Source organism: Cervus canadensis, chromosome 6 (genome assembly GCF_019320065.1).
Source record: "Cervus canadensis isolate Bull #8, Minnesota chromosome 6, ASM1932006v1, whole genome shotgun sequence".
NCBI classification, from domain to species: domain Eukaryota; kingdom Metazoa; phylum Chordata; class Mammalia; order Artiodactyla; family Cervidae; genus Cervus; species Cervus canadensis.
Window position 1 is genome coordinate 37758729 of NC_057391.1, and position 20532 is coordinate 37779260.

Here is a 20532-nt window from a genome sequence, read left to right on the forward strand (position 1 = left end):
ACTTCAGCATATCTCTTTTGGGAAAACCTTTCTACCCAATATACAATTATATAGAATTTCCGAGGGTTTTGCAGTGAAAGCAAAAGTTAGAACCAAGTATAGCAGGCCATCAGGTCACCTTTAACAACTGGTAGAAACCAGAGTAAGAGTGATAGCTGGAAAGTTTCAGGCAGTTAATCTCTAGGTGGGGTGAGGGGAGCCCACATTCTGCCGATTAGCTCCTTCTGGCCTGCTCCAGAGACAGGTTCAAAGGCCTGTTAGCTCCCTCAAGTAGGACAATTAAAAGGGATCTTCATGGTCTACCTTCCCAGGAGTGTGAGTGTTTTATTATGATAAATGTATATTTTACTTAGTCTGTAACCTAAAAACTTCTCTAAACTTTCTCAACTAAATGTTTGTTTCAATAAAGCCAGAAGACACCCCTGGCAGTTCAGTGATTAGGACTCCTTGATTCCACTGAGTGGGGCGTGGGTTCTGTCCCTGGTCAGGGAATTAAGATCCTGCATGGTTCATGGTGTGGCCACCAAAAAAAAAAAACGGCCAGAAATCTTCAGTTCCCTTTTACCTACTAGGACTTGGTGCTTTCTGATTTCATCCCTCAGGAAGCCTGCCAGTTGCAGCAGTGTCTCAGTGTTAGCTTCATCCCAGCAGTCTGTCTGGGACCTGATGTTTGCCTGAGGGGACGGAGAGAGAAATGATCCACTCCTGCCCACCAGGCAGTCTAATGCAGAATTTCTAATGCTGAGCCTTCCCATCTTCCCCAGCATTTTGAATGTGTTACTAAATTTAGAAAATTAAAGGAGTAGAGGTTCTGATTCAGTAGGTCTGAGGTGAGCTTGAAATTCTGCAGATTTAATAAGCATCCCCAGGTAGTTCTGATGCATATGCCTCATAAACCCACTTTGAAATCTTGAGATGAGGGGACTGTAAAGAAATATGACAGAGTCAGAGGTGGGTATAGAATTACAAATGTCTGGTATTCCACCAATCATGTTGTCAAGAAGACTTACCTCTAGGACCCAGTTTTGAAGGCATGGGAAAAATGAGGGTAGATCCAGTAAGTCAGGTTTGCCCACTGAAGTGCAGGCTGTTTAAAGGAGAAAAGTCGGATCATGTAGTTTCTGGTGAGAGGAATTTTTTAAATTTTATTTAGACATAATTCTAGACATGAAGTTGTAAGAACAGTAACAAGAGTTCCTATATATCTTTCACCTAGATTTCCCAAATATTAATATTTTGCCACATTTGCTTTATTCTTCTACTTATATACATATATACATACTTATATGTGTTATATACATTTTTTCATAAACTGCTTGAGAGTAAGTTTCAGATATGTGCCTTTTTACCCCTAAATATTTCTGTGTGTTTCTTAAAATATAAGGACTTTCTCACAAATGTACAGAGTGCAGTTCATATTCCACATGATAGTTAACCTCTAACAACCACTTGTCAAGGTTTGGTATAGTATCAAAGAAGAATATCCACAGTTATCTTAAAAGGCCATTAAATAGTCTTCACTTTCAACCACATAGCTGTATATGGCAAAATTTGTTTTCATATATTACTTCAGCCAGAACAATATATCACAACATAGTGTATGCAGAAGCAGATGAGAGAATCCAGCTGCCTTTTATTATTAAAGAAATTGTAAAAGAAAAGAGAAAATAACCACTCAACTCATTTTTTTTATTTAGAAACTTTAGTCATTTTTAATTATGTTAAGGTATACTTGGGTCTATTTTTAGTGAATCAAATATCTTTAAATGTCTTAGTTTTAAGTCTAGGATGGTACATATTGATACATGAACAAAAATTCTTTGGGGTCCTTAATTTTTGAGAGTACAGAGGGATCCTGAGGCTAGAAAGTATGAAACTTGATAACTAACCTTATTTAGACAGACCTTATTTAGATTTCATCCCAGCAATGTCCCTTAAAACAAAGGCAGACTCATCCTTGGCATTTCATTGCCATGCCTCTTTATTTTTTTTATTTTATTTATTTATTTTTTTTCATGCCTCTTTAAACTACTTTAATTTGGAACAGTTCCTCAGCCTTCCTTTGTCTCCCAGTGCGTTGACATTTTTAAAATACAGACAGTTTCTTGGGTCCTCTGACTTAGTTTGTCTAATGTTGTTGATGATTAGAGTCAGATCATGCCCTATTGGCAGGAATCCCACCAACTAGGACATAGTGTTCTTCATAGTCAGCACCCCAGAGGGCTCAGGCATTGGTTTGTCCTATGACTAGTCTTGTTAACATGCATCACTTGGTTATGGAGGTGTCTGCTAGGTTGTTCCTTTGTTGTAGTTACTATATTTTCATTTATAATCATGCTGTGAAGAGTGGCTCTGATTCTTTACATATCCTATTTCATGGCTAAAGTCCAAGCAAAAGCCACTGCAGCCCCTCCAGCTCTATCTATTCATTCTTTTGTCTTGTTTTTTAGATGCATTGGGAAACGTTAAGGATGTAAGACTTCATAAGTAGCATTTCTTGAAAAATCACTTACACAGTATTTAGTAGATTGCCTCAAGCTAAAAATGATGTTAGAATGTGGAAGATAAGTAGAGGGAAATAGCAACAGTTATACACATCATGATCTTAACTAGATTTAAAGAACAAAAGCAAAACAAGCATAGAAGTAAAGGACCTGAGAAAATATGCCAGAATGATAATAGTGTTTCTTAGGCTGGTGGGATTGTGTGATTTTTATCGTTCTCGTTAAAACAACTAGACATGTTCATTGCAAAAGTTCTGGAAAAGTGTTTTTAAATTTCTGATAGGCTTATAAAGCTATACAGGAAGCACAAAATTTCTGTCTGCTAATTGTGGTGATGCTATAACTCTTTGTGCTCCTTACATACTATTTCTCCCACAACCTTGGCAGAGATTAGCACATGAAAATGCTTCGTGTTAACTTACATTTTTTTAAATTGAAGTATAATTGCTTTACAGTGTTAGTTTCCGTTACATTTCTTCATGGGAATAATTTTTAGAAATCTTTCATTTATTCTGTATCTTTGGATTCAGATAATGAAGATCCAAGGGTACCTTCAAAAAGAAAGAAGTCTCTCTACACAGATGGGTTTCCCAAACCTGGAAAAAACAAAAAAACTGCAAGCACTACTCCAAGTAAGTTACCCTGTTGCCTGGCACATAGAATGTTGATTGTTGGTATATTTAGAATACTTAAAATGCTGCTCAGCATGTATTAGAAATTCTGTTACTTATTATGCTTAGTGAGAATATAATTAATTAGAATAGCACAGAGCAGAGGTAAACTATTGCCCATCTTGGCCTGTCTTACAGCCCTTGAGCTAAGAATGTCTTTTACAGTTGTAAAGCATTGTATAAAAGAAAGAACATAACTCAGAGACCACATTGTGTGTGGCTGTCAAGCATAAAATATTTATTGTCTGCCCCTTTACAGACAAAATTTGCCAACCCTTGGCATAGAACTTTCTTAGCATTGTGCTTAGTCACTCAGTCATGTCCAACTCTTTTCGACCCCATGGACTGTAGCCCACCAGGCTCCTCTGTCCCTGGGGTTCTCCAGACAAGAATACTGGAGTGGGTTGCCATTCCCTCTCTTCTTAGCATTATAAAATGTCAAATTTAAGTAAAGGCCATTAATTAATTGGTGAGGTGGAGGACAAATCTGTTAATCTTTTCTTATCCTCTGGACTAAACCAAGATGTCAGTAGGCAGTGAAATGGAGAGATTGTCAGTGTTTGATAGTTTATAAGATGAATATGCTTTTCTCCTGAGTTTCCAAAAACTAAATGTTTTGAAATTAAAATTTTAGCAAAAATGATGTTTGAAGTTGAATATTAGGAATACTGAGATGAGAATAAATGTTAACAGAAAAACATAAGGAAGGTGAATAAATGGATTTTGTCTTGTTATTAATTTTCGTATTTGGGAAAATACTCTAGACTTTAAGAAGCTTCACGAGGCTCGTTTTAAGGAAATGGAGTCCATTGATCAATATGTTGAGAGAAAAAAGAAATATTTTGAAGAGCACAATTCATTTAATGAACTGAAGGTATGCTGATAAAATTATGTTCTTAGTGGTACTGTTTGATTTTAATGTTGATACTGTGTATTACATAGCATGGTTAATACAACTAGCTTTCTATTATTCTATTACTGGAATAGATTTGAGTTTAATGTATCTTTATTATTTTAAATTTGTTTTTGAGAATTTTCAAAACCCTCCAGATAAAGCAGTGAATCTTCACTATAAAAAATAGTTAAAAAGAAAGAAAAAACATTAAGAAAATATAACTTCTTAAAATTTTTAAAATAGAAAAATATTTCAAGTAAACAGTAAAAAAAAAAAAAAAAAACTAAAGAAAGGAAGAATTCCAAAATAGCAATAAGTTACTCTGTTTTCCACAATCAGACATTGTGCCTATCACTTTTGATGGGGAAAAACTGATTTATGGCTGAAACCACCTTCTTTTCCTGTCTGTAACTCAAAGGGAAAAGGGGTGACTAACAGTGGCTAGCTTGAAGGCTTACTGTCATAACTGAGCTCCCTGGACTGGGGGCCCTCAGACCAGGTAGTGCTGGACTTGAACTCCTTTGAGTAAGAGAAGGTGAAGTCAACCCTGAGGTTGAGTTAGCAGAAGAGTAGTGAGTTAATCAAATCATAGGAAGTTGATGTTACTGTCTTACATGGTATGTGTTGTTAAAGGGGTGCCTCACATTTGGATGGGAAACATTTTTTAATTTAATAATACATAATAACCTGCCTATTTCTCAAAGAATTTGAGCCAGTTTGTGGTATTACAGCACAAAACCAGTATAAAGCTGTTTTTAAAAGGGCAGAAAATGAGCACTGTTAGCATGTATAGTGTCTGCTATATCAATTATTGAGTTGAGTTTCAAGCTTTCTGATACCCATGGCAGTGGGGAAATGCACTGGATAATAAGCTCTAGATAATTAAAAAAAACAAACAAAAAAATACATGTGGTTCTTAGAGACTTAATCTTGGATAATAAATGTTCACTTGAACAGTGTTTATAAAACCACTGTTACCACAGTTGAAGACAGTGTTATCAACCTTCTAGCAAGCAGCAGCATCCCCAAGTCAAGACATTAAACATCTCTATCCCTTCATACTGATGTAACAACATGGGTGGACAATCCAGAGAAGAGATACTCAGTATGTCCATAAGAAGACTTTTAAATTTTAACAAGGGCTAAGTTTCACAGCATTCATCACCAAGTATCACAGCATTCATTACTGAATACTGGGGCAAGAGGCCCATCCTGGGAGAGAGGGAGAAGGGGAGTGGCCTGCTGATGCTTTACAGAAAGTAGATAGCTTCTTTCTCTGCACAGGCATGAGCTAGCTGCAAATACGCCTGGAAAGAAAGCCGCTCATTTTCCTTACCATGAAGCTGAGTCTACTTAAAAACTTTATTAAAAGTCAAGCTTTCTGTACACATGATATGGATGAATTAATTTTCTAGGTAAAAGTTAAGGGCAGAACAACTGCTTTAACAATAAACTTGAGTGTAGCCTTGAAGATGTATTGAATAAACGAGTAGCTTATCTTGTTACTTAGCTGACAGTCCCATCTGAATGAGTTTAGTTCTACAAATCCCACCCCAGTGTCACTGTTTAGTCAGGAATTAGCTGATGAGATGGGCTATTTGGTATGATCTATTTGGAGACTAAATAAAAAACAATGATAGTGATTTCACCATAGCTAATATGGTTTTCTTAGCAGTTGATATGTTTGGGGGTTGGTCCTTTGGAGAGTGATGGACAGTAAGAAGTGAGCAGAGGTCTAGAGAGAATCATCTTGGCTGTGACCAATGACTGTCTCCATGATTAGTTGCCTGATGGCTCCTCTATAATGGGATCCCAAACTTTGTGTCCCAAGATGCTTGTTTACTTTGCTAACAGTGAGAATGATCAAATTTTTAATATATGAAAAAAAAAAAACCAATTGAATTTGCATTTCTCTGATCATCAGATGTTACATGTTCATGTTACAAATCTTTGTATGATATAATTGGCGGGTTTTCTGTGAATTTGCTTTTTCTTAATTTTTGCCAATTTATGAGCCACTTATCTATATGAATGACGAATATTATATATTATGTGTTCTAAATACTTTCCCACAGTTTATCTTTTTAACTGTATTAATGGTATCTTACCTTGTGGAAGGTTTTATTGTTTTACTAAACTTTACAACTTTTCCTTTTAAAACTGAGGGTTTTGTGTTGCCCTTCCTGTCCGAAGATCATAAAAATATGCTTTTATTTTTACTGCTTTTATTATTTTCCCTATGTTAATCTTTAACCCACATTTGTACTTTCATGTATGTTATGATTGAGCTCCTCGCTTCGTTAGAACAGGATTTTTTTGCTAAAAGAAAGGGAGAAATTTATTAGATACATTGCAAACAAAATAGAGCTACTAGAGTCAGCATAATATTCTACCTGAAAAGCCAGAAAGATTGGTACTCAGTGTGAGTAGAATCACTTAAACATTTTAAGTTGCTCAGGCAAAGATGCAGAGTTGATGGTCCTGGCACGAAGTGAATTGTGAGGAGACAGTATAGAAAGTGGGAATTTTAGGAGAAAGAAGAAAACATAAATGGTGTGATTACATATAACAGTATACTTAATATACAACTAACCTGAGTTCTTAGCTTATGGTAAAGATACATATTTACTAAATATTTTATTTTTAAATTCGTCTCACAACATGAATCTCTTCTGCTTGTATGTTGAAATGAGAACTTAATGTAATTCTCTGCTTCCTTGTATTATTTCATAGGCTATAATCAGAATGTTTCTTTTGGCTCTACATTGTCAATTCCAGTAGTCCTATTTCTGTTGTCAGTTAGTGAAGTTAGATTTCTTCTGCCTGCAGCAGAACTAAGACTAATGATAGTAAAACATTCCATCACTCTTTGTGCTCTGACTGTATCTAAAAAAGATTACATAAGTGAAACCCTTCCCTGCTGTTTCATAGAGAGCATTCCCCTTCCTCTCTTCTTTTTCTTTAGGTTTTTAAAAAGAACTTTAAAAAGCTATTGGGGATCTAGGGTTGGGTTGGGGAGTAATTATTTGTAACTTTCATTAGCTTTTTACACAGTAGGTTCTTCTTTGAGTTTATATTTAATAAACTGCATATCATGCTGTCAAAGAAACCATCTTTCCAAGAGAACCATTTATCCCCCGTCTCTGGCCATGTGGGGGACTGTTTAGCCACCTGCTCTCTCTAGTGAGAAAATACCTGGGACATGGGAGCTGCGAAGGGCTTTCTGTAATACAGCACAACTAGAAGTTTCTATTAAATCAGAGCTATCTTAGCAGCACAGCCCAGCCTGCCAGGCAGATAGGATGGGGTGAGGTAGTAGACAAGGAAGGATGATAGGGTTAAAAGTGAGGATGAAATGGGATAAATGGGGCACTCTCCTGCACTTTGCCCAGGAGACAATACTGTCTAAGAGGCCAGGCTTTAATGTGCTGCATTTCGGGTTCTCCAGAGGCAGCCTGTCACTAAGGGAGTGCCGGCAACTCCAGTTCCTGCCCGAGGAAGACTCTCCGTGGCTTGTACCCCTAGCAGCCAGCAGCGCTTGCAAGGCCGGCCCCACGAAGGCCGGAGCGCCTTGTGTGTGAAGGGGTCAGCCAAGCACCCTGCTCCCTCGGCAGCTAAGATGAATGTCAGGTAAAGAAGAGCTCCAAACTGGAATCCAGGGTGAGGTCTCTAAGGCTTTATTGCTTTTAATACATTTCAGCTGGACTACATCAAATGTTTTAGAGTGGATGAAAAAGGAGAAAGGATTGGAATAGAAAGATCAGCAAACATTTAAGTTAATGTTTTTTTCCTTTATATTTGTGTTTTCTTGTTTTATCCAACTTTCCTAACACTTCATTCATAAGATAGAAAAGATAATATGGATATTTTACTTTATTAATTTAATGTATGTCTGCAAAGATGTCTATAGAAATTTTTCCATTGACTTAAAGTTGAAGCTGAAAATGTCTCAGAACTGACTCATCCTACAGTGTGAACGTAGCCCAGTAGGTAGTGCAGTCGCATAGCCGTCTCATGCCCTGTTAATCCCTGTTTTCTTTGCTTGTGCCTTTCCTGGCGTCAAGGTAGCCCCTAACTGTGATCGTCCCCACAGAGGAAGATCTTCAGGCTCCTTTTTTCTTTATTAAGGGCATTGCTACATTTAATAGAAATGGTGCGTGGTAATACTTCCGCAACATGTGCAATATCAGACATAGTTTTCAAAAGCTGAAAAATGCCCTTGAGTTTGGAATTTTATTTATTGAGTTGGCTTGGAATATGAGGTACTTATACTTGGCAGTTCTGATTGTATTTATTAATATTTAAGAACACCATGGTCAGGGGCTAGTCCTTGCTTCCTGCAGGGTACAGAACAGCCTGGACATGGTAGCAGAACCATTCCTACACATCTATTTTCTTAATTCTGTTGTAGAGTCTTAGTGGTCTCCCAATCCCTCTGACTTGCCCTCATCAGGAGAAGAAAGGGAGCTTCTTCAAGTACATCTGAAACTTGAGCCCCTTAGGTGTCTCCTTTGAATTCTGCTTTATGCTGTCATTGGCCAAGGCAGGGAGAGTAGAGAGTACAAGACCATATTTTACAAGTAACAGAAGTTGATAAATGATTTGCTGTACCATCATTGTTTAAAAACATTCACATTCTGTGAAAGACGTTCATGTGTGTAACAAGTTATATTGAGGCCCTTTCAGTGCCTGGTGATGGGTAGGTGGTGGTGTTTATAAGCTCAGCCCAAGTACTCATGTCTTATTCTCCACGGTCCTTTTTAGGTTTTCAGCTGCTACTAAAGATAATGAGCATAAGCGCTCACTGACCAAGACTCCAGCCAGAAAGTCTCCACATGTGACCACGTCTGGGAATACCCCAAAAGGCCAGGCTCTGCTTGGGACACACAAGTTAAAGACCACAAGGGGTGAATCTGTTGCTGGTAAAGAGACAAACCCCCCTCCCCACACTTCTGCTGCATTTTTAAGCCATGTAACATCCTAATAGGATTATTTCCTTAAAGCCTTTCCATATCTATAGAATCAAAAGCAAAAATTTCTCTAAAGCATTTATACTTGTGAGGGAAATTCCAGAGACACAGACAAAAACCTGATACCTTTGCCCAAGGTCTCCATCCTGTCCAAGACAAGCCCCAAGATGGTGATCCTCCCTGGAGAACATTTGGCCCCTCCTCAGAGATTAGGAGGAGGATCACAGCACTCATTATAGCCTCTGAGTGGTTCTGCCAGACCCTGAAACTAACAGGACCCAGAGTTTATGGAATAAATGCCATGCTATTGACTGGTAGCAGGGTGTATAAGCCAGAATGAGCCATATAGACAATCTTCTACACCCTGTCTACTTAATCATCGCCTGCAAAGACCAGGTGGTTTTCAAAAGAACACTGCAATAGCAGTTGAGGGTTTAAGACAGTGTCACCAACAGGTTAAGGCCTGTATTAGAACTGAGTGTATCAAAATTCCCTTGAGAGTTCTGCTGAATGTCAGGCAAGAGGAGCCTTGGTTCCCTGAGACCAGAGTAATCCAGCAGGAGTTCAGACTAGAGGAGAATATTGTTGTCATTGGTAATAATCAGTGTGGAGACTGGATTTTTTCATGCCTTTCACACCTAAATTAAAGATCAAATAGTGAAACTGATAACTATATTTCAAGAGAGAGTGCAGAGGTAGGAACAGAAAATGTATGATTCTTCCTCTATATGACCTCTCTCATTCCCATTTACCCTTAATCTTTTCTATACCAGCAAGCAAACATTCCATATAACATTCTAAATCATCCTGTAAAAGGGGAAGAAAGTTTGGGCAGAAAGCAGGGCTAAAAAAATGAAGAATAAACTTCCTTAAGATAGGACTCTTGTTATTTTACATGGGACATGAGCCACTGAGCAGCAGCCACCTGCCTAATACTGAGCAAGGACCCACAAATACGCACAGATAAGGACATGAGGAAGAAGCTACCTCTATGCCATATCCTGAGTTTTCTCCTCTAGGTTACTCAGGAGTGTGTCCAGCTGGGATGGGATAGTTTTCTTTCCCTAGTTATCAAATATGAATTTTATGTAGATGAAATCAAACTGATTTGTTTCTAATGATTTGCTTCATTCACTCTGTATGTTTCAAGAGCCATATTGATAAATGAGCTAAAGTTCATTCATTTTCACTGTGTTTTTCAATGGTATGGATATATTTCAACTTATCCATTTTACTCATGGACCCATGGGTATTTCTGACTTTTATCTTTTTAATATTTACTTATTTATTTTTGGCTGTGTTGGTCTTAATTGTAGCACGTGGGCTCTCTAGTTGTGGCACATGGGCTCCAGAGCACATGGTCCGTAGCCATGGCGGACAGTAGATGCGGTGAGCTGGCTTAGGTGCCCTGAAGCATGTGGCATCTCAGTTCCCCGACCAGGGATCAAGCCTGTGTCCCCCATGAGCAATTTTTATTATTTTACACAGTGTAACTATGACCATTGTGGAACACATCTCCTATCCATGCATAAGAGTTTCTCAAAACTAGGACTGGGGGGCTGCTGTCGGTAAGGTATGCAGACACTTACATTACTGGTTGAATTGTACCAGTGTGTCCCCTCATCAGCAGTGTGTGACCGCCCCGCTGTTCCCCTCCTCACCAACACTTGATAGCAACACAATGGAATGGCTTCAGCACAGGGGCTTTGTGCTTTTCTGTGTTGTTTCACTGCATGTTCCTAGATCCTGGTTACTTGCTCACATATTCAGGCAAGTACCAACATTTGACAATGGCCTGAATGCAACCTGTGAGGGGAAAGGATTATAAAATGTGTCAGATATATGCTGCCCAACTGTAGCAAAAGTGTGGCTTACCAAATTATACCATTCTGATTGATATATTTTTAACTTTATATTACAAAAATTCACATTCTTCACATTCACTTTCTGTAACCGCCTTCATTAGTGAAAACCAGAGCCATGGATCTTTTCATCTCTATGTGATTATGTTCCTTGCAGGCTTTATCTCTGTCTGTGTTAATGAAAATGTCACTATTAATAATATATAATCTTTTTAAAGGGTAAGGAATTCCCTGGTGGTCCAATGGTTGGGACGCCAAACTTCCACTGCAGAGAATGCAGGTTCTATCCTTGGTTAGGGAACTAAGATCCAGCATGCTATGCAGTGCTGCCAAAAAAAGGGGGTAAATAATATCAGGGAAACAGCTTATAAATTTACCCAGTTAATTTTTTTTGTTTGAAAAATAGTTGATTCACAGTGTTATGTTATTTTCAGGTATACAGCAAAGTGAATCAGTTATACATATAAACATATAATCTTTTTCAGATTCCTTTCCCTTATAGGTTATTACAAAATACTGAATATAGTTCCCTGTGCTATATAATAGGACCTTTTTTAGGTTATCTATTTTATAGGTAGTAGCATGTTTATGTTAATCCCAAAGTCCTGATTTATCCTTCCCACCCAATTAATTCTTAAAACAGAATTCTAAACTCCTGTTGATCCTAGGAAATGTCACAATATTTAGACTCTGGGGAGCTGCTGACAGGGAGACAAAGAGTTCTCTTAGTAACTCTTTTCTCCCCGTTTCTCCTTTTTAACCCAACTTCTGTTTCAGTCTGTTCATATTAAATTCTATTTAAGATTGAGCAGTGATACTTTAATAAAATAAAAACTTTAGCAGGTCTTTTATTCTAATTAAACCCTTGGATTTTGTTATTTTAGTTATTACCCCGTTCAAGTTGACAACTGAGGCAGCGCAGACTCCACTCTCCCATAAAAAACCAGTGTTCGATCTCAAAGCAAGTTTGTCTCGTCCTCTCAACTATGAGCCACACAAAGGTATGTGGGAATGTTTTCAGGTACAAGAGTTAAGATTAAACAGTTATGCATCTGAAGATGTGAAAAATCCTAGTGACTCAGTGGAAGCTATACTTGGCCTAGAATTCCTGCCTCTGCCCCGTGTCCACGTGACCCATAAATTAAAAACTGTCCATTGAACAAATACTAAATAATTCACTTATATTTTTGTTAACCAAAGACAGTTTCTAATCAGTGTTGCTAAAAAGCATTAATAAAACTTCAGCCAAAATCAAGAAACTTGAATATTTCTATGGGTACATGAATGTTTTCTTTATAGTTTTTAAAGGGTCCCAGGCTGAGAACCACTGGTCAAATCACCTGGGACATTTATTGGCCAGATGTCTCTCTTGGGCATATATTAAAGTATCTTCACATCCACTTAAAACATCAGCAATTAATGTAATCTATATGTCAGTGCTTCTGGAATTATTTTAAAACAAACTTCCTATAAAATCATGTTTATATAAGTGTTTAAATTACTACTAATTTTTTTTAATTACTAATCTTAATGCAACAAATATAATAAAAACTAAGTCTCATTTAGAGGTAAGAGTCAAACTGAACCATGATTTAAAAAAACTTCTCTCACTGTATTTTTCCTCCCCAAGTTTTCCCATCTGTGGCAATGGCACTTCTCTACTAAGTGTCAGGGCAGACATCTGGGCGTGATCTTTGGCTGTCCACTCTTCTTGACGCCATATGCAGGCCTTTCAACTCCATCTTTGAAACTGATCTGTAATTTGACCACTTTTCACCCCTTTATGGCTACTGCCTTTGGTCCTAGTCACATCATCCTATTGAATTTCTTGAATAGCCTCTTGGCCCCACTACAACCTTAAAAATGAATCAGAGCACATCGGTGCCTTGCTCTGAACCTCCTAAGGTTTCCCATCTCTCTTCCACCCTCATTTCGTTGTCTCCTCCCTTCTCTGACTCTGTGCCAATCACACTGGTGTTTTAGCTCCTCAGACACACTCGTCTCATTCCCTCCTTTAGGTCTTTGAATTTGTTATCCCTCTGCTCCACCAAGAACACTATTCCCATTGATCTTTTGCACAGGTTGCTCCCTTTTTTTAATGGGGCATCCACTTGACTGTCACCAATCTAGGAAGGTCTTCTCTGTCCACCCCCCGCCAGCCACCACACACACAAACACACACTCACACTCTTTACTCCTTCAATGCAGTTCAATCACTCAGTCATGTCTGACTCTATGACGCCATGGATGCAGCACACCAGGCTTCCCTGTCCATCAACAACTCCCGGAGCTTGCTCAAACTCATGTCCATCAAGTAGGTGATGCCATCCAACCATCTCATCCGCTGTCATCCCCTTCTCCTCCTGCCTTCAATCTTTCCCAGCGTCAGGGTCTTTTCTAGTGAGTCAATTCTTCGCATCAGGTGGCCAAAGTATTGGAGCTTCAGCTTCAATTCTTCCAATGAATATTCAGGACTGTTTTCCTTTAGGATGGATTGGTTGGATCTCCTTGCAGTCCAAGGGACTCTCAAGAGTCTTCTCCAACACAACAGTTCAAAAGCATCAATTCTTCACTGCTCAGCTTTCTTTATAGTCCAACTCTAGCACCCATACACGACTATCGGAAAAATCATAGCTTTGACTAGATGGACCTTTGTCAGCAAAGTAATGTCTCTGCTTTTTAATATTGCTAAATAGGTCATAGCTTTTCTTCCAAGGAGCAAACATCTTTTAATTTCCAAGGAGCAAACATCTTTTAATTTCATGGCTGCAATCACCATCTGCAGTGATTTTGGAGCCCAAGAAAATGAAGTCTGTCACTGTTTCCATTGTTAATTCATCTATTTGCCATGAAGTGATGGGACCGGATGCCATGATCTTAGTTTTCTGAATGTTGAGTTTTAAGCCAGCTTCTTCACTCTCCTCTTTCACTTTCATCAAGAGACTCTTTAGTTCCTCTTCACTTTCTGCCATGAGGGTGGTGTCATCTACATGTCTGAGGTTATTGATGTTTCTCCTGGTAATCTTGATTCCAGCTTGTGCTTCATCCAGCCTAGCATTTCACATGATGTACTCTGCATATAAGTTAAATAAGCAGGGTGACAATATACAGCCTTGACATACTCCTTTCCCAATTTGGAACCACTCTGTTTTTCCATGTCTGGTTTTAACTATTGCTTCTTGACCTGCATACAGATTTCTTGGGAGGCAGGTAAGGTGGTCTAGTATTCCCATCTCTTAAAGAATTTTCCAGTTTTTTGTGATCTACACGGTCAAAGGCGTAATCAATAAAGCAGAAGCAGATGGTTTTCTGGAATTTTCCAATGGGTGTTGGCAATTTGATCTCTGGTTCCTCTGCCTTTTCTAAATCTAGCTTGAACATTTGGAAGTTCATGGTTCATGTACTGTTAAAGCCTGGCTTGGAGAATTTTGAGCATTATTTTGCTAGCATGTGAGACAAGTGCAATTGTGTGGTAGTTTGAACATTCTTTGGCATTGCCATTCTTTGGGATTTGAATGAAAACTGACCCTTTCCAGTCCTGTGGCCACTGCTGAGTTATCCAAATTAGCTGGCATATTGAGTGCAGCACTTTCACAGCATCATCTTTTAGGATTTGAAATAGCTCAACTGGAATTCCATCACCTCCACTAGCTTTGTTCATGGTGATGCTTCCTAAGGCCCACTTGACTTCACATTCCAGGATGTCTGGCTCTAGGTGAGTGATCACAACATTGTGATCATCTGGGTTGTGAAGATCTTTTTTGTATAGTTCTTCTGTGTATTCTTGCCACCTCTTCTTAATATTTCTGCTTTTGTTAGATCCATACCATTTCTGTCCTTTATTGTGCCCATCTTTGCATGAAATGTTCCCTTGGGACCTCTAATTTCCTTGAAGAGATTTCTAGTCTTTTGCATTCTATTGTTTTCCTGTATTTCTTTGTATTGATCAGAGAGGAAGGCTCTTATCTCTCCTTGCTATTCTTTGGAACTCTGCATTCAGATGGGTATATCTTTCCTTTTCTCCTTTGCCTTTCACTTCTCTTCTTTTCTCAGCTATTTGTAAGGCCTCCTCAGACAGCGATTTTGCCTTTTTGCATTTCGTTTTCTTAGGGGTGGTCCTGATCACTGCTTCCTGTACAATATCACGAACCTCTGTCCATAGTTCTTCAGGCACTCTACAGATCTAATCTCTTGAATGTATTTGTCACGTCCATTTGTACAATCATAAGAGATTTGATTTAGGTCATACCTGAATGGTCTAGTGGTTTTCCCTACTTTCTTCAATTTCAGTCTGAATTTGGCAATAAGGAGTTCATTATCAGAGCAACCGTCAGCTCCCGGTCTTGTTTTTTTGCTGACTCTATAGAGCTTCTCCATCTTCTGCTGCAAAGAATATAATCAATCTGATTTCAGTACTGACCATCTGGTGATGTCCAAGTGTAGAGTCTTCTCTTGTGTTGTTGGAAGAGGGTGATTGCTATGACCAGTGTGTTCTCTTGGCAAAACTGTTAACCTTTGCCCTGCTTCATTTTGTGCTCCAAGACCAAATTTGCCTGTTACTCCAGGTATCTCTTGACTTCCTACTTTTGCATTCTAGTCCCCTATAATGAAAAGGACATCTTTTTTGGGTGTTAGTTCTAGAAGGTCTTGTAGGTCTTCATAGAACTGTTCAGTTTCAGCTTCTTCAGCATAACTGGTTGGAGCATAGACTTGGATTACTGTGATATTGAATGGCTTGCCTTGGAAACGAACAGAGATCATTCTGTCGTTTTTGAGATTGCATCCAAGTACTGCATTTCAGACTCTTCTGTTGACTATGAGGGCTACTCCATTTCTTCTAAGGGATTCTTGCCCACAGTAGTAGATATAATGGTCATCTGAATTAAATTCACCCATTTCCGTCCACTATAGTTCACTGATTCCTAAAATGTTGATATTCACTCTTGCCATCTCTTGTTTGATCACTCTCAATTTGCCTTGATTCATGGACCTAACATTCCAGGTTCCTATGCAATATTGTTCTTTACAGTATCAGACTTTACTTCCATCACCAGTCACATCCACAACTGAGTGTTGTTTTTGCTTTGGCTCTGTCTCTTCATTCTTTCTGGAGTTATTTCTCCATTGATCTCCAATAGCACATTGGGCACCTACCTACCTGGGGGGTTCATCTTTCAGTGTCCTATCTTTTTGCCTTTTCATACTGTTCATGGGGTTCTCAAGGCAAGAATACTGAAGTGGTTTGCCGTTCCCTTCTCCAGTGGACCACGTTTTGTCAGAACGCTCCACCATGACCTGTCCGTCTCAGGTGGCCCTACACAGCATGGCTCATAGTTCCATTCCTTACTTTGTCTTATATTTCTTCATAGCGCTGCCTGATGTTACCTTACTTGACAATTATCTACCTCTACCATTGGAAGACAGCAAGAATTTTTGACTTCTAGGTTCACTGCGATGTCCTTAGCACCTAGAAAAGTCCCTTGCACATACCAGGTTCTCAAAAAGTATTTGTCATGGGAATGACTGATCGTCCTAACTTCTACTGATGGTAGAAAACCTGGTTTAGAGCTTCACTTGTGCTTGCTATTTTATATCCTAGACAAGTCACTTAATTCCTTTATGAAAGGGAAAATAAATAAGTACTACTTCGGTGGCTACTAAGAGGGTCAAATGATGCAGCAGGTGTGATAGTCCTTTTTATAAAATGGGAAACACTGCAAATGACAATCACTAGTACTCAGAAACAGGTCAAACTATGCATGAAAAGTAATACATAAACATCTGGAAATTTGGTCACAATTCTAAAGCCAATAAAATAGTCCTACTTGTTCTGTTCCAAATACATGTCAATAGGTATCAATAATAATAAACTGCATAGATGAAATACTACTTTAGTATTAAACATACCTATGCAATCTTGGGATTAAACTACCTAGTTGTTATGGCTTCTTTGATGTGCCATATAATTGGATTCAGTATTACGAGGGTTGTTTTTTTTTTTTGTATTAAGATTTTTTTGTGACTTTCCAAGGATTAAAAAGTCAGAGAGGGAATTCCCTGGCGGTCCAGTGGTTAGAACCCTGTGCTTCCACTGCAGGGGCCTGAGTTCAGTCCCAGTTGAGGAACCTAGGATCCCACAAGCCATGCAGTGTGGCCAAAAGAAAATCTTTTTAAAGTAGAAGACACTTGTTTTTAGAGGAAAAGAAAGTAATGTTATCTGTGGAATATTAAACTAAAATTAATAGAATTATACTAGCAAATGTCTAAAAGCAAAGTATAAATGTTGATAGCAAGCAGATAGCCACGGATAAGAGAAAATTAAAATTATAAATACAAGAATCTTCTTACATTTGTTTGTCTCTGTCCTAAACTAGGAAAACTGAAACCATGGGGACAGTCTAAAGAAAACAATTCTCTACATGAGCATGTCAGCAGAGTTAGCTTCCACAAGAAAACTTATAAACAGCCTCGTCTCCAGACCAGGTAAGAACATAACTATTCAGTTCTATAATTCTTTTAATTTGGAAAACTCTATATAACAGCGGAGTCTTTGGGATAGAGTCACAGAAATAATGGGGTTTAAACAGAAGGTAGAAGTGGAATCATATACAGCACTTAAAGTACATGTGCCTAGGCAATACCACAGTGGGTTCTAATTCAGTAGGCGTGAGATGGCACCCACACATCTGCATTGTTTCTGAAGCTCTGCAGGTGATTCAGAAGACCCTGATTCAAAGCACTGCTCTTACATGACCTATCTACCCAAACAGTGCATCTGGATGTCCCTCCAAATATCAGTCATGTGCCCAGGGCACCTAAAGTATGCACACAGATGTAAATTCTCACACCCAGGGAAACCAGGCTTACTAGGCTTCAAGGCCCTACACAGAGGGAAACCCCAGTATGATCTTTAGAGGCTTCTTTCTTCATGAAAACCAAGTTAATGCCAGAGGCTGTCTTGGGCTGCAGCTGGTCCTGGTTTGGTCGATTCCCTATGAGATACCCTCCGGACACATATTTACCTATCATTTGACTAGACAGCTACCACCAAGACCTTATTATTTGCTATTAAAATCATTAACATGATTCTGGGCCTTTTTTTCCCCTTAATTCCTTCCCTCAAAAATCATAGTTGACTTAAGTCAATAGATCCTGGTTCACTTTCGTGAGACAATGTGATTTTGAGCTTGAATTCTGACTTCCACAGATAGAACTTTCTCACTTAGAACAAACTAAAAAAATCTACAGGGGTTGGGTTCACTCTCCAAGGTGTCTTCTGATTCTTTCATGCTTGGTTTTAGAATGCTGCCTTAACATAAGGAAGAAAAAATTTCTAGCCTTTTAACATAAGTGACTTACAGGTATGGTTTCCATCGCACAGACCACTGGTCAGAGCGCAGTGTCCTGTAAAAGTGTATTTTACACTGGATGTCATTTTACGTTTGGACATTATGCTAACCACATGTGCTTTAAAAGTGGTCTGTTTGGAGCTTCACCAGAGCCTAACATATAACCTGTCCTTTTGTAGGGAGGAGCAACGAAAGAAACATGAGCAGGAGCGAAAGGAGAAGAAAGAAAAGGTCCTGGGAGTTCGAAGGGGCCTCATTATAGCTGAACGTTCATAATTTAACATCCTGTAAATATTTCTTTCCTCTGAACCCTTTTTTGTAAATACTTTTATACTGTCCTCTTACTTTAGTCAAAAGACCTTTTTCTACTAACTTTGTTCATATACATATATGTAGTGCCTGTGGCTTCTTCACATGTTATATCCCTGAAAAGACATTACCTTTAAAACTCACAAACTCTTCTGAAATACCTTTTACCTAAGCCCCTGTACAACTAGCTCAGTTTTCTACAAAAGACCCATCATAGATTCTTGACCTAGATTTTTTAAGTCAAGTGCCCTCTGCTGGCTCTAGTAACAGAACTTCAGTCCTCTTCTAGGCAATAGCATTTTCCTGATGGTAGCCAATTATAACACATACTTTAGTAGAAATTGAACAATAACAAGTTATAGATAGGGTAAGCTGTGAAAGGCCACCTCTTCATCCTCTAGAGAATCCAGTAATCTTACTGAAACTGTAGGCCATTTGGGTTGGTAAGACATCAGTATTTTACCTATGTGAAATGTTTCATTTAAGCTTTTGTGTACTTCATGTAATTGTCAATTACATATCTCTGTATTCTTAAAAACAAAACTATAGCTCATTCTAGCCTGGCTTATTTAGAAATACCATACTGAAAGTTGAGGATTGTGGCTTTAAGGATTACTGTGCTCTGTCAAACTGATATCTTACTCGATTTATGGAAAAGACTAGAGTTGCTTAGTATCATATTCATGTTTGTTGCACCTGAGTGGAGTGTCTGCGTTTTGTACGGCTTGAGATTTTCATGAATAAAATTTTTTCCCATGGTGATAAGATTCATTCTTTGTAAATGAATTGGTTTCCAAAATTTACTTGACTGGCCAAGACTAATAAGAGTTGACTTGTACTCTTTGTGCATCCTTTCTTGACCTTCTACTCCTAGAAGAAATAATTATGTCTTTATTGTGTATTTTCACAGCACCTGTCAGATTCTATTATTTTTATACACATATGAGCCCAGAGAACATGGCACAGAATATGGCATACTCCTGGGTGCTCGATAAACTCAAATTTTGCTATCAAGAGGCAGAGACCAGATCAGTCAAGAAATGTCTGTCAACTACCCTGCTACTGTGAAGGGAAAATGATACAACTATTTTGGAAAACAGCTTTGTAGTTTCTTTAAAAATTTAAATATACATCTATCAGATGACTCAGAAATTCTCCTAAGAAATGAAAACATATGTCAACACCAAAACGTGCAAATATTTATAGCACTTTTATTCACAGTAGCCAAAAAGTAGAGAAAAATCCAACTGTCTATCAATGGATGGATTAAAAAAAAGCACTAAAAAATGAAATCCTGATAAACACTGCAACGTGGATGAACATCAAAGACATTATGCAAAGTGAAAAGAAGTCAGACACAAACTTACACAGAAAGTAGATCCGTGATTATGGGGCTGAGATGGGAATAAAGAGTTTTAGTTTTAGGTGTTTTAGTCACTAAGTCATGTCTGACTCTTGAGACCCCATGAAGTATAGCCTGCCAGGCTCCTCTGTCCATGGGATTTCCCAAGCAAGAATACTGGAGCGGGTTGCCATTTCCATCTCCAGGGGATCTTCGTGACTCAGGGATTGAACCCAGGTCTCCTGCGTTGCAGGCAGATTCTTTACCATCTGAGCCACCAAGGAAGCTGACAGAAATTTCCTAAAATTAGCTGCATAAAGACTGCACAATTCTGGAGGTCCAGTGGTGAAGACATCGTGCTTTCACTGCTGCGGCCCCCCACCAAGGAAGCTGACAGAAATTTCCTAAAATTAGCTGCATAAAGACTGCACAATTCTGGAGGTCCAGTGGTGAAGACATCGTGCTTTCACTGCTGCGGCCCCAGCTTCAATCCCTGTTCGGGGAACTAAGATCCTGCGAGCTGTACAGTATGCCCCCCCCCCAAAATCATTGAATTTATATACTTAAAACAGATGAACTTTGTTATGTAAATTACATCTCAATAAAGCTGATAAAGACAATTACATGAAA

The 20532-nt window shown here is 38.6% G+C and overlaps 1 protein-coding gene across 1 annotated transcript in view; it reads left to right on the top strand.

Annotated features, from left to right (window-relative positions):
* The window catches only part of NUSAP1 (nucleolar and spindle associated protein 1), a 28198-nt gene extending 8867 nt beyond the window's left edge, over positions 1-19331 (top strand). The window contains exons 5-11 of the mRNA XM_043471521.1: positions 3035-3136; positions 3940-4049; positions 7519-7700; positions 8835-8992; positions 11787-11903; positions 17277-17385; positions 18431-19331. Of these exons, the coding sequence (XP_043327456.1) occupies positions 3035-3136; positions 3940-4049; positions 7519-7700; positions 8835-8992; positions 11787-11903; positions 17277-17385; positions 18431-18527 (875 nt within the window). The 3' untranslated portion in view covers positions 18528-19331. The remainder of the gene's footprint in view (positions 1-3034; positions 3137-3939; positions 4050-7518; positions 7701-8834; positions 8993-11786; positions 11904-17276; positions 17386-18430) is intronic.
* Positions 19332-20532: the final 1201 nt, after the last annotated feature.